Source organism: Denticeps clupeoides, chromosome 2 (genome assembly GCF_900700375.1).
Source record: "Denticeps clupeoides chromosome 2, fDenClu1.1, whole genome shotgun sequence".
Classification (NCBI taxonomy): domain Eukaryota; kingdom Metazoa; phylum Chordata; class Actinopteri; order Clupeiformes; family Denticipitidae; genus Denticeps; species Denticeps clupeoides.
Window position 1 is genome coordinate 6,700,221 of NC_041708.1, and position 15,356 is coordinate 6,715,576.

The window sequence follows — 15,356 nt, forward strand, 5'->3', positions numbered from 1 at the left end:
CGCTCCACAAATAGAGATACTGGTCAGCCGGTCATCATTGTCATTGTTGCCACAGTTAAATGTCAATTTCTGTTATTTATCCTTTAAAAAGAATTACTCAAATGAAGAGAAATGTGTAAACCATTTTTTTAAGTGAAGTGATTGTCATTGTGATACATTGCAGCACAGCTCACGGTGACACAATGAAATGTGTCCTCCCCCTTGGTGAGCACTGGGCAGCCATGACAGGCGCCCGGGGAGCTGCTAGCTGAATTATCTTCGTTTCCACTCTCATTCATAAGAATAATAAAATGAGAGTGTAAGCTTTTTTGTCCTTGTTTAAAGACCTACCTGATACACGCTAGAAAACCAACAGTAAATTAGTAGGTTTGTGTCTTATTTAATATAAAAGGTTATTTTGCTTGGCCTGAAAGTTGTCTATGCCCTCATATCAGCCAAACATTTAGCCAATTGTCCTCTGTAAGATGCAGTTGGCTGTTCATTGCAGCATATTCTGACTCACCCTAAATGAAAAAATCTGCCCCCTATTCCTAGTGTACATTAATACTAGTTATGGTAAGACAAAACACATCTTCTACAGTCAAGACCCTATGTTGGCAAATGCGACATAGTCCAAAGATACTTCTTTGCTACAGAAAATGTATAGCACCATCACCCACTCGACAGACGTAAAATGATATGCATAAAGACAAATATGATATGCATAAAGTTGTTGCACTGTAACCAGTCTCATTAAATAGGGCAAGTGGTAGATATCTAAACTGGGTTTGAAAAATCGGCATTTATTCTGAACTGAATACTGAATTTCCATTTTTATTTATTCGCTAGAATTCTAAAAGAGCCATGGATGATGTTCAGTGCTGGTCTAACTTGAACAGTATTGGTCACAGATTGCATATATATGGTTTCTTTTTTATTGGATAAAAAGAGATTAAACAGTCTGATTATCTTACACACCCTGACAAAAGTCTTGTCGCTTATGTACAAATTGCCCCAATCATGGTCTGGGGTTACATCCTGTATGGGGGTGTGCGAGAGATCTGCAAGGTGGAAGGCAACATCAATAGTCTGAAATACCAAGAAATCTTAGCTACCTTTTATTTTCCCAATTTTCCTATTTTATAGTCCAGATTCTGCAGCAGTATGGTGCTCCATCACATACTTCCATCCCTTCATCAAAGTTCCTCAAGGCGAATAAGATCAATATGCTCCAGGATTGGTCAGCCCAGTCACCATACATGAGCATCATTGAGCATGTGTGGGGTAGGATGAAAGAGGAAGCATGGAAGATGAACCCAAAGAATATTGATGAAACCTGCGAAGCAAGCAAGAAGGCTTTCTTTGCTGTTCCTCATGACTTCATCAAAAATATTGTATGAATCCTTGCCAAACCGCATGGATGCAGTCCTTCAAGCTCATGGAAGTCAAACAAGATATTAAATTTGGATCTCACAGCACCACTACTTCATATGTTCTGACACATTTTTGTATTTGCAGTAATTTTGTTCAATTTCTGTATAGGCGTCAAAACTTTTGTCTTGCCAAAATTGGACTTTTCTGTCTTGATAAAATGCTAAAACTTTTTTCAGTGAAACTAATTCATTTCAATGAATTAGACATCATTTGGTAGGGTTTTAGCTTTTCATATGAGCTATTTCTAACAACAATTGATTAAGTAAAAGTCAGGTTAATAGCAGGTGTTTCTACAAAATAGATAAGCGACAAGACTTTTGTCATGGACTGTGTAGACCGGACGTTTGTGTACACTGAATGCTCATTTACCGCACAAGCTCAACCTGACCCAGACCTAAATACTAGAAATTTAGCCCGACAGCGATTGGATGTTTTTCTGGGGGGAGGGGGAGTGGCAATCTGTGCAAAAACGGAGGGAAAGAGTGAACAAGATGAGAAACGTGTCATCTAATTTGTGCCTTTTCCCAGTAGTATTTCATCTACTGTAGTAAATCTTGTCCATATTCACTTTGCGGGTAATCTATAATTTTTTTTCTCAACTTTTAAGTGTTTGATTTATGGGGCAAGGCTTTTGTTTTAGGGTGGTAGTCGCCTAGTGGGTAACACACTCGCCTATGAACCAGAAGACCCAGGTTCAAATCCTGCTTACTACCATTGTGTCTCTGAGCAAGACACTTAACTCTAAGTTGCTCCAGGGGGGACTGTCCCTGCTGTAATGTAATGTAACTACTGTAAATGTAAATGTTTAAGGGGGCATTGCCCCCTCTCGCCCCATGGACAGATGTCTCTGATTCCAGACATAACACACCTAGAAACCAATTTGAGGTGGAGGATTAGTGCTCACTGCAGTAGAAAGCTTTTCACAGCTCGCTAGCTGCTTTGTCACATCTCAAACAAAAGTTGCACAGGGTCATATTCGTTAATTATTGCCTTCCTCCATTTATTTTTTTTTGCTGTTGCATATATCATTCAGAATCCTTTCTCCTATAGGGGAGACCGCACACTAGGCTTGATTCCTTTCTTCTCCAGGAACTTGCTCTCAATTTTGAGGTGAAAATTGAGAACATTGTTGTTTATCACTGTTTATTGTTTTTTTGAGAACGGTGTCTTTATGTTCCCCCTGATGGTGGAACCCTCGAATGATACAGCCAATTGCCTTCTATGTGTTATAGCTTTCCCAGAATGCTCTCATCATCACCTTCTGTTACGTCCCACGCCCTGTGGGCCGAGTCTGTTTGTCTGTCTTCTGTGTATCTACAGGACTGTGACGTCCAAAACGCGTCCTTCTGGCATTGGTGGAGTTGTGGCCCCAGCGCGAGCATTCAAAGGAGAAACTCGGCTGACCTGTAGTTCCTCTTACCATTACTTACTGTTCACTGTAGTTATTATTCACGGAATAACACCTTACTGAAACCTCTCTTTGTGAGTTAGTGGGCTTGGACTAGTGCGGTCCAACACTGTTTTGTCGTTGTCTCCTACCCCTAGACATGAGGACATGACACCTTTTTGAATAAAGGAAGTACCACAAACACAAAAACGTCTATATAGGCAAATGTTTTTTTTTTGTTTTTTTAATGATACTGTCTGCCTCATGTTTCCAATTAACCTCTTCAAGCCTTCTAATTATCATAGCTAAAAACATAGCTGGATTTTAGCCAGATTTGACTTACAGACACTCTTATGGTTTGACATGTAGTGTGTAATAATTATTGTGAATTATTTTTTACTTTTTTGGATTATTCAGCAATAAAAACACATATCCAGCACAGATCTTGGTAAAGTAATGCTGATTCATATATATTATTGTGAAATCACCATTCTATTTTCTAAGACCTGTGCTCAACAGTTTTCTTAAATTAGTTTTAGAATTCATAGGAACGATAATGCATTATTAATGAATGGCGTTATAACATCAGAACTTAGTGCGGTTCAACTTCTCAAAAATAGTGTTTTAATTCCCTACCATAGATGGCAGTGTGGTAGAAAAATAGCTCTGGTGTCTGGTGCAAGAGGCATATGTTATGTGTGTGTATGTGTGTGTGGTGCATTACAGACAGAAAGAAAAACTGGAGCATATGTCTCTTTTTTTTCTCTTTTTTTTTGTTATCAAGTGTGTAGAGATCTATCAGAGTGACATTAGGTACGAGGATATATCCATCATGCTGCTTCTTCTGAATATGGGCCGGGCTGCTTTAGGAGGATATTGGCTGAGTGCTTGCAGGTGCTGCTGATGCCCTTTTCTGGGTTTGTAATAAGAAGCTAGGGGAACCAGACAATGCTCTTTACCACTGACACACGGCAGTTGGACCGATGCAGATACTGCAGAGAGAAATTACTTCCCCTAGTGGCCACGTTTATTGACATCACAGGCATTACACAATTTTCCTTCAGTAGCTGTCAGAACATTCCTCCCATTCGCTTTGACAGGAGCTGTTCCTACGAGTGTTGGTGGATTTCAAGGATTGTTCAGGTTGATGTCTGCAATTTCAGATCTCTGACCCTCTAGGGAGGACCAGATGAGAGAGCACTGTTGATAAATTGTGCCTTTTTGGAGGTGACAAAAGATGTCTCAAGTAGAACATCCTGTTACCTGCAGATTTTGACGATCCTAGTATATATCTATGATGTGCCAGATGTGTTCAATTGGATTCAGGTCTGGGGAACGGACGGGCCAGTCCATAGCATCAATGCCTTCGTCTAGCAGTGCCTCTGTGCCAATGCCAGTGCCAGTGCCAATGCCTCTGAGCAAAGTAGCCTGAGCAAAGCACCGTCCCCACACACTGCTCCCTGGTCGCCTGTCATGGCTGCCCACTGCTCACCAAGGGTGATGGTTAAAAGCAGAGGACACATTTTGTTGTGTGCACCATGTGCTGTGCTGTGTATCACAATGAAAATCACTTCACTTTCACCTTTTCACATTCACAAACTGCTGACACACTCCAGCCACATGAGATATAGCATTGTCTTGCATTAGGAGGAACCCAGGGCAAACTGCACCAGCATATGGTCTCACCAGGGGTCTGAGGATCTTATCTTGGTACCTAATGGCAGTCAGGCTACCTCTGGCGAGCACATGGAGCCCTTGTGCCCTTGTGCCCTTGTCTTTACATGCATCATACATGCATACATACAATTGCACATTGTAAATCTTACAGAGTTTTAACTTTATTATTATGTGGTTCTGAGTTAACGTTTTTTCATAAAAATCACTGTAACATCACTGTTACACATGTACCAGATTCATTTGTTTATGGACAGTTCTGTTTAGTTTGCATGTATTAATACACACATAATAATACATATAAACTCAACTTAATAGTCACTGTATAATATATTTATATATATAAAACTATGTATTATATTATTGGATCGGCTAACAATGCTCTTCTATTTCTCTTGCCTAAAAAAAACATCCCCGGTGATAAACGAACGCGGTCCAATCATCAAGTGGGTTTGGTCCAATTCGCAACAATCCCCAGCTTTTTATTGGCCAACAGTGAAGAATGAGATTCCAGCTGTTCGCCCGCCCCCCTCCTCCTGTTGAGCCGCGATTGGCGGGTGGCTGGGCCAATAGGAAGGCGCGGTGCGTGCCAGTCCCGGTGCGTTTGGTGAACGGGAGAGAGAGGGGGGGGGCGGGAAGTGAAGTTGAGTCCGAATCCAGATGAGAGGAGACTCGCTGTAGACGCGCTGCTGCCTGGGAGAGTACAGAGACTTCTGACAAATTCTTTTTTTTAATGTTCATGGTTTCTTTTTTCTTCTTTTTATTTGAAATAACACCGCGTGCATTTTTAAGCTGCTGCTTAGACCTGCATCCCCACCCCTAAAAATCGGATATAATTCATGCGAGGATGAGGAGGCATCAGCGCATATGTTGGGCGTCGGGGGAAGATTGAACTTCTTCCGCTCTTTCATCTTTTTCATCTTCTGTTCCTTGTGCCTTGACGGGATCGCTCCCTAGTGATTCTCCCCGAGCGCGATTTCGGGCGCTTCCAACATGGTCTACGAGAGCCCCTGAGTTCCAGGGGGGCGTCGGGCTTTTGGAGATGCCCACAAACCTGCTTCTGCTGTAACCTGAACTCGGACCCGGAGCCCCTCTTTCCCCGTCCCTCCATCCCTCACTCGGTACGGGGTGCGCTTATCCAGAAAAAAAAAGATGGTCATGCGATGACTGAGCCCGGTCCAGGCGCATCGGCACAGTCAATTACAGGTAATTCCGCGCAGGGACGGCGCAGCGCGCACGCCGTTCCACACTTATAACAAAATTCTAAGTCAGACGTCATCTTTGTGTGTGTGTGTGTGTTTGTGCGTAGAAACGAGTGAAGTGCAGTGGAAAGTGCATGCATTGTTCAGTTTGGTGGTCTCTCTCTCTCTCTATCTAAATCTCTATCTATATACACACACACACACACACACACACACACATACACTAAATTAGTCTATATATCCAAAGTAATACGCTGATACACTTCACCTAAATGTCTGAAAATCACGATGCATCCGTGCTTTGCGCAGCAGGTGATGGGTTAAAATATTTAGTCTGTACCGTTATAACACATTCAAACCGGCGAAGTGTTGCCATCGTGTTCAAATTCGCACTTCCATCGACATTGTCCGACAACCAGTCGTGTATAATAGCGGAGTGGATTCATGTTACGAACGGCCGCATCCCCGGTGTCTCAGACAACAGTTCTTAGCAGCTCGCGCGTTCATGAAATTATTTAATGTGCCAGTGAAAGTCAGCGGTGAGTGATGCATGTTTATTTTTCATTTTTTTAGTAATCATATTTATGCATATATATATACACACACACACACACACACCACTGGAACAAAATGGCTTATTCATAAGTCGTTCAATAATGCATCGTAAAGAATGCGCCTCGGAGATGCGTGGAACGTCACGTGTGGCCAGGTGAGAAAGTCCTGACTCCGCTCCCGTCCCTCCAGGGGGTGAATGATGGCCGAAGATGGAGGAAACCTCTCCGAGGACCAGAACGGGAGGGAAGCGGAGGGTGGGCCCTCTCTCCCGCGGACTTTTATCCGACTCAACGACCTGTCCGCCGGAGGGGAGCGCGGCGAGGAGGACTCGCCGGAGCCGGAGCCGGAGCCCGAGGCGAGGGACGGCGCGGCCGGCGCGGAGGAGGCGTCGGCCGGCGGCGAGGAAACTTTACCCTACCCGACCCTGGCACCTGTCGTGTTTTTCTACCTGAAGCAAACCACCCGGCCGAGGAGTTGGTGTCTGAAAATGGTCTGCAACCCATATCCTTTCTGGTCCGTAAATGTTGTGCGTTAGTGTCCAGTTGAACTGGACGCAGAGGATCGACGTCATAGCGCGCAGCTGTGGAGGTAAGACGCGCTTTTTACCTTCCGCTTGAACCGAATGGAAAGGTGTCTTAAGCCGCTTCGGAGTCGGCTTAGCATTTTTCGTCATCTGAACATATATACAGCGAAAACATTTGTCTTCGTTTTTTTTAGGTAGCCACTCATTTTAACCTATTTGCAGTGGGTTTCGTGGCATATCTTGTTATTTCTTCCCTTTTGTGGGTTAATCTGAGGCCTAGAAGGCTAGCTAGATAATCGGTTTTTGATATTGTTCATCAGGAAAACGGCTCTGGTTAGCGAGTTTATAAAGTAAAACGATGTACATATTAATAACATGGTAAATAATTTTTTTTGGGGGGGGTAGGGGGTGGGATGCACACTTTGCTGGATGTTTCCGATTCCTGGTTCATTCAGACTTTACGTTATCATTCGGTACATTTTTTATTTTGTTTTGGAATGTTGCTAAGATGGTCTTCCTATGGTCCTACAGCAGTTTTGTAACTTATTTTGTTCAGGTGAAGCAAAAAGGGACTACTGTGTACATCTTGCTCATTTTCACTTTCTGAGTGGTCTGAGGTAATCTGTTTGCTCGGGATGGGGATCTTCCACACATGGCACCTGCAAGAAGGTGCACCAAAGGTCACTGCACACTGTGGGAGTGAATAAAACAAGCTTAAGCTTAACAGGGCAGCGAGTGGTGAGTTTGGCATTCTTTCTTCTTGACCACCATTTGTTTAAGCTCAACCTTTGTGCTGAAAAGGAAAAAATCCTTTGTGTAAAGTATCGAGCGTGAGTGTGTGTATTGATAACGTAATATCCTCTTTATTGCTCTTTATTCACTCTAAACTCTTTGCACAAAATCACTTTGCACAAAATCTTTTTTTTTGCTTTTTTGATCTTATACATTGACTTGCACACCTTCAGCTTACCTGTTACACAAATTTTATGTTGTAATATTTGGTTATTTTTGCAATATTTGCATATTGGTTTTCATTGTATACTTGCAACATTTGCAATACTGTGGTCTGTAGCAGTCGCAAAAAGCATTTCACTGCACATCATACCGTGTATGACTATGTAAGTGACAAATTTGAATTTGGCAGCGGCTGGGCGCATCAGATGTTACTGTTCCGGAGGTCGTGGTGTACAGCGAGTCGTCTGGCACGGGAAGCGATTTTGTGCGCGGCCCGGAGAACGTCAGGGTCCTGGTGTTCCGTTGAAAGGTCAGAGTGGTGCCCGCAAAGGTGTCCGCCCTGCCTCTCACAGCGAACCCCCCCTCCCAGGTTCCCAGTCTCAGTTGTCCGTTACCGAACTCATCTAAAAAAAAAAAAAAAAAAAGCAGGCTCCCGGGCGTGGAATTTGTATGGGCATGCCGAGAGCAGATCTATTTCGGCGCGTGGAGGTGCTTTGTTCAGATGGACGCGCCGCCTCATCTCTGAAGGAAAGAATGCTGTTTTGGACCAGCAAGTTGGCTGGACCTCGTTGTGATGTCTGGGTGCAGATGCTTTGTTTTTGTTCTGAGGGAAATATGATGAATCTTGTGGGGCCTGAATAACTGCCCAATTAAACACACATACTCTCTCTCTATCTCTCTCTCTCTCTCTCTCTCTCTCTGTCTGTTTTTCTTCCCTTTCTCTCTGTATCTCTTTACAATCTTCCTTCAAGCCTCTTGCCGCGAAGAAACCTCTTCACCTAACAGACAAAAGGAAAAAATAGCATTAAAGTCTGGGTGCTTTGGTGCGCTTCCGCAGGTCTCGACTGTTGTAGAGATATTTGACGCCTGGGATTCCTTAGAGAGCCGCTCCTCGTGTTTTCAATCTGCTAAATGCCAGCACTTTCCGTGCCTTCCCTTTGGTGAAGAGGTCCCGGGAACCTAAAGGGATCTCATTAAGTGTGCTTTGGTGGAAGAAAGAGAGATGTGAAAACGTTCCTCCTTGTGGTCCCTTGGTCGGGGTAACAACAGCTGTATGGCCAATCTGTTCACTCTGGGGACTCAATGAAGCAATGGCAATCAATGAAAGAATGCCAGCCAATGAGCAGGCATATTTTCTCGGCATGTGAATGAGTGCACTTACACACAGTGACAGAACGTTTGTCACAGATGATGGGAACTGTGATCGGAGCCAACAGAAAGGAAGCAACTCTGACATTTTATTAGAGACACCTTGTACGCAATGCTTGGACTACAGCCTTGTACCTACAGTAGCAATGCAACTGTGTGGATACTATTGGGAAGGCAGACATTCCGATCACTCCAGTCCATGCCTCCCTACCACATCAATTTTTCAGTGTTGTGAGTAATGGTCTCAATCAGCAGTGGTCTTTTTTGGGGCTGGAAATTGACCACCGATGAATGGTCTTAAGGTACAACGAGCCAACAGCCTGTTTTTAGAGTAGTTTGCATAGTTGCACAGTTTATTAAGTCTCGACCCGAACGAGTCCTGGCACTCCGGGCCAGGTTTTCCTGTTGTTTTTGTGTCCATTGTGCGCCTGATTCTTCCTGAATGTTATCTGTCATGTTGGTATAAATTAGGGCTGCACGATTTGGGAAAAAAAGACATATTGCAATTACTGAGATCAATATTGCGATATGCGATTGCGATATGATAAAGGGCACTTGCTTGTATATCAATGAAAAGTCGCATACAAATTACTAATAGTGAAATGTTTAGTTTCAAAGTGAAACATACAAACTATTTATAACAACTTGAAATGCCCAGTGCTTTCAAAATACAATATTCTACAAAATGAAATAATCACAAAAAACTCTTTACATTACTGTCAAACGACAAACCCTGGTAAGGCTAAACAACTGTTTTGATTATATTTGGCCATTATAAAATCCCGCATCATAGTTCTAACGTTTAACCAAAACGTTGTTTGGAGGCTGACTTGAACACAGGGATGCATAGCTTTGCTAGCTTAGGTAAGGTTAAGATTTGTAAACTGAGGTGAATTTCTTTAGGAACTTTTCTATGAGAAAAGTTAACTAAACAGCTAAGAACAGTCTAAATAGTTAATACCTATGTTTAGCCAAAACGTTGTTTGGAAGCTGACTTGATTTGAAAACGGGATTTTATAATGGCCAAATATATTCAAAACAATTGTCCAGCCTTACCTATGAAATGTAATCCCCCTGGATCTGGTTTGGAGCATACAGCGGTTTGTACAGCCCCAAGCAGCACAAGAGTGAAGCATTTTAAACATGTATATGCTTCACACAATATGGCGGTGACGCTGACGTACGATGCAGCTCGTCATGCGGCGTCTACCCATATGTCTCCGAATCGAAAGTCATGTGACCATACACGTCACATTCGACTGAAGTGAGACTTCAGTCAGCTCGCAAACTTTGAGAGAAGGAGTGATATGTTGCCGATTCAATCCATGTACTAATCATTTAAATCGCATTTTTTTGCGTTCATGTAATCGCACAGACTGACATCGCGATTACGATTGCGATTAGATTAATCGTGCAGCACTAGTAAAAATGTATCCTGAATGTATCCGGTTATGTCATTAAATCACTGTTTGCATTTGCATTCCCCCTGGCCTGCACTGTCGTGACATATTAGTATACACTACCATTCAAAAGTTTAGGGTCTCTTAGAAATTCTAATTTTTGATGGGAAACAGTAGTTTGGTACATTAAAGTGAATGTGAAGTAATTGCAATGCACATGATGCACATAATGAAATATGTCCTCTGCATTTAACCCATCACCCTTGGTGAGCAATGGGCAGCCTTGAAAGGTGCCTGGGGAGCAGTGTGTGGGGACACTACCTCAGTGCTCAGTGGCACCTCAATGGCTGGGTATTTGAACTGTCAACCTTTACGGGTTACAGGTCCGCTTCTTCACCCGCTAGGTCACCACTGCCCTGTCATCATATCTGTGAAAACTCCTGTTAAGACATTGTTAATGTTGTAAATGACTGTTAGCTGGAAATGTCTGTTAATGAAGAATTTCCTCTCTATATGGCTGCAGATATTCCATCAGTGACTATTAGTCTTGAGTGGAATGTTCGTCAACCAAAGTTGGTCAATTAAAAAGGTTATTTGATTATTAGAAAACCCCTTTCAATGACCCTAGTATAGCTGCCCTGATTAGTGAGAGTGAAGGGATTGTCATTGGGAAACAGTGCAGCACAGCACAGCACACGGTGACACAACGAAATGTGTCCTCTGCTTTTAACCATCACCCTTGGTGAACAGTGGCCAGCCATAACATGCACCCGGGGAGCAGTGTGTGGGGACAGTATCTTGCTCAGTGGCACCTCATTGGCACCTTGGCAGTTCAGGATTTGAACCGGAAACCTTCCGATTGTGAGTCCGCTTCCTTACCCGCTAGGCCATCACTTCCCCAGTGTCCCTTTACTCAGCACAGTTGCGTACTCTGTGAAATTGAACTGATGAAAGAAGCAATAAAACTGTCCCTCATCGCACTAGTAAAGTATCTAGTGCATCATCTAATGTGGGTTTGATTGCATTATTATTTCAAGCTTTGTCAATAAGTATTGTTTTTTCTTTTTGTCATTTTTCTTTTCAAACCCATTTCAGTTTTTTTTTTTCATGGTAAAACAAGCTTTCTAAATGACACTAAATTTTTGAATGGTAGTGTAACTTACGGAAACATGTCAACATCAAGGTGTATTTATTAGAAAACACATTTAACATGTAACATCACTGAATGGAAAGGGCAGTCATTTCACAACTGTGTTTAGTTTTGAGCAAATACATAATAGAAATTTGATTAGTTATCAGAATTCATGACAAAAGCCCTTTTGGTTTAATGGAGAGCTTTTTGTTATTGTACATTATATTTTTTTACATTTTCTTTTAAAGTTTATAGCCTGATTGGTTACTTGAATACTACTTGGTTAGCACACCAGATGTAGTGGTCAATTAGTTGGTTTCAACTATTTGCAGGTTCTAATAATTACTCTTGTGCTGCTTATTTATTTTTCACCACAATTTCTCAGTATTACATCATAGCTGAGGCTTAGTGTGTGGTCGTCTCCAGGGCTTGTTATGTGGTCTACATTTATTTGTGTGTGTACTACTCATGTCTGCCTTTTAATGCATCTCTGTAGCCATTACAGAAAGGTCAGTGGTTTTATAATACTTGGTAATGTAACTGAAATCGATCCTGTGCCATCCCCCAGTGCCTGACACACTTGCAGGTGGCTTATGCTTAGTGACACATTGTCTCCCTGGCCACGTGCCGATGACAAAGGCAGCATGCTTCGCTGTCATGTGTGGTTGGGATATGCATCCATGGGGGCAGGCAAGAAAACTGTTTATTTTTTTCTCAAGAGGACAGAGTGACACGGCGCGATAGCTCGCTCGCTGGCTCCCTCACTCTTAAGTGACTGGATAGGTTGACGCAAAGCACCAGACAATAAATAGACTGGAATTTTAGTAAGCTTTTATTTTTTTTAAGCCAAAAGTGTAAGCCAAACGTACTGGCTACTGGCTACAGTTGGTTAACAGGCGCAAGTTTTCACAAAAGAAACGTAAAACCTGTAAGAAGCATTGTTGTGTTGATCATATGGCTATTCTTCTCTTCCTCCAGACAATATTCGCACCAACCCTGGTCTCGGAGAGCCTTGAGCAGCTTCGATCTTCCCAAATTCCTGTGACTCAACTCAAGAGCTGTGTGGTTATGAGTAGAGAGGTTAATATGTGCCCTCCTGGACCAGTTCTGTTGGCAGCATCTCTCACTATTTTAATGTTTTTGCACTTGCAGTCTACTCTGCGTAACCCTTCAGCACTTGTTCTTTTGTGGTGAACCATGGTCACTGTGCAGATGGCGAGTGTAACGTCCAATTTGTCCTCAGGATTTACATAAACAGATCACATATAAAAGAATCACTTGGTCCTTATAGCTATATTTTGAAGAACAGAAGCTAACTTTTTGAAGGTGTAAGAACTTGGGAGGAGCCTGTTGAGTGACAGCTGTTGCTCTCACAGCTTCCTCATGTTGGATGATTTAAACCCGCACCCATCAATACGTTATATAGATATATTTTTGCTTTGCTTCAACCAGTTCCCACGCCAGTTTCATACACCAGCAAGGCCAGAAAATGCTTTAAGAAATTGATAGGAAGGGAAACCAGACTATGTGCAAACTTTGTCATATTTTGTCATTTGCCCCTGTCCTATTCTTACTGGTTCAGCCCCTCGGAGTTTCACTTAAACCTTCACTGGCCTTTCTTCCCTGTGTTTTTGGGCTTGCACCAGCTCCTCTCCACCGCGCTCCCCAGGAACCATTAAGCATTTGGCGCCGCTGGAGTCGGCACGGCGAGCGAACGCTCCCCTGACGTGACGTCTGTGGAAAAAGGCGTACTGATAGGTTTGCAAACGACTCCGACTGGACGCTGCAGCGGTCACGCGGGAATCTCATAGGTGTCGCTTCTCGGCCAACAGACCTGGCCATTGCCAAAGCAGTCTTCGTGGACCGCGCAACATGACTGGGAGGCTTTCCAGCTCTCTCTGTCTTTGATACTGATTTAACATGAAAGGATTACGGGCCCTGAAGTCCTGCATAGTGGCAGATTGCTCCTAATTCCCTGGTATTTTCTAGTTGAAGACCAATTTGTGCTCGTAAGAAAACACATATATCTCGATCTTTACACATCAAATTCAAATCAATTCTTTCTTTCTTTCTTTCCTTCTATCTTTCTTTCTTTGTTTTCCCAAGAATCAAGCATCAGCGCTCGGCCCGTCTGCATTTCCCTGTAAAATAATAGGACATGAAGTGAACACTTACTTAATTTGCAGAAAATGCTCGGCTTGCGGTGCCAGGAGAACGAGGACTGTGCATCTGCACTTTCCTGGGAGAAAAACACGAGCAAATTAAAGACACGCACACACAGATGCAATTTTTTTTTTATTATTTGTATTTTCCCTAGCAGCTTTCCGCAGACACTCGCAGGTTTAGGCGCGTGCGAGATTTTTAAATTCCGGCCCCCGTGCTGTGCAGTGTTACGCCGGGGCTCTTCCATCCCTCTCCCTCGCTCTGCATGTCCGTGTCCAAATATGCAGCCTTAGCCTGGCTGGGCCTTCGGTGATGTGCAACAATGCACTAGCCAACCTGCATAATCAGAACACACACACACACACTCCAGTACCCTTTATGCACTTCCTGTCCCTTAAGATCAGAGACAGAGCTCGAGTGCGTTAGTAAGTGTGTGTTTCAGAGGTTAGTGCAATATGTATATTCCAAGGGGAGGGGGGGGGCAATGTTTTTTTTATTTCTTTTACACCGGTACTCCATCATATTTGACCCCGTGGCCACCAATAAGCTGCATATTACAGTATCGATTGTTCGGCAGCCCTTCTGTCGGAGCTTACGTAATAGAAGCCCTCAGTGTCCTGCCAGTCATTCATGTACGGCTGTATTTCAGGTAGTTGTCTTCATTAGCAAACACTGAACTCCTCGCCTCACCCCTACAGTCCCCTCCTCGCATATCTGGAGGTAGATAAATGACAGCTTGTCACGTTGTCCCATTAACATTAATGATAACATATTTCTGCTGAAGCATGACCACCCCAGTCACGCCGTGAGTGTGTTTGAAATCTGTTTGACATTCCTGTGGCTACATCGACGGGGCATGAAGGCTTGTGTTTTTGTAAAAAAAAAAAAAAAAACAATGGGATGGATTTTGGATTGCATGTCTGGAATGTAATATGTTCTGCTGCAGTGTTCGAAACTCAGGGTCAAAATAATAAAACTTCATAAAGAGATTTTAACACATTGCTTAAAATGTATAAACTTTGCTTTTTTCACCTTCACTGTAAAACAGATGGAAAACAATGCAATAAAAGCATACGTATGAGGTCACGTGCCAACCCAAAATGCAACTGAAAAAAATAGCAAATAAACAGAAAACCAACATGTTGGGTTTATTTGAGGATGTTGGTATCTGTATATATATACCATACATTGCATGACTAAAGCAAAGTGTTAAAGATTCTGGGTTAATGAAAGCTTTATCTTTTTAGTTCGGCGTACATTAAGAAATGATTGATTCGATGCTACTGTTCAGCATGTAGAAAATCGGTTCTTGGCTTTGATCAGACGAACCGCTTCGATTTATTTATTTATTTAGACAGTGGAATTCGGCAGTCAGAAAGTGCCTTTCATTAGGAGAAGATCTCAATCACAGAGCGGCTTTCTGCTGCAGGCATCCATGCCTTTTATCTCCGTGGCCTTGTAACATCACAAGTGCTTTTGGATCTGGAGGAATTTTTTTTTTTATTTTGTTGTCCTTCTGGCAGTTTGGGTTACAGCTTCCATCATCCTGTTGATTTATGGAGAAGGATCGTTCCCCTGTAGGCAGTCACAATTTGAACGATAGTCAATTAATCACAGTTTAGCTGCCGATTCTGCGTAAATTGACCACAAACAAAGGGCCAACACTGGAGCTTCGAGGCATAAAGTCTGACTCTCCAGGCAGAAAATGGCCATTACTTTGTGTTCAATATTTCATAATTCCATCATTTCTCAGTTTCAACTTTTTTTCCACCCCCTTCTTCTTTTTCTTCTTCTATCTTCTGTG

At 42.8% G+C, this 15,356-nt stretch overlaps 1 protein-coding gene across 10 annotated transcripts in view; it reads left to right on the plus strand.

The window, feature by feature from the left end:
* Positions 1 to 5,143: 5,143 nt before the first annotated feature.
* The window catches only part of cacna1g (calcium channel, voltage-dependent, T type, alpha 1G subunit), a 190,841-nt gene continuing 180,628 nt past the window's right edge, over positions 5,144 to 15,356 (plus strand). For 9 of the 10 annotated variants that reach the window (XR_003747853.1, XM_028968135.1, XM_028968152.1 and 6 more), the window contains exons 1-2: positions 5,144 to 5,680; positions 6,421 to 6,732. Coding sequence is in view for 9 of the 10 variants with exons in the window: in XM_028968135.1 (XP_028823968.1) it covers positions 6,428 to 6,732 (305 nt within the window). In the remaining variant the exon portion in view is untranslated. Of the gene's footprint in view, positions 5,681 to 6,065; positions 6,216 to 6,420; positions 6,733 to 15,356 lie in introns of those variants that run through there. The other variant, XM_028968136.1, reaches the window with a different exon arrangement.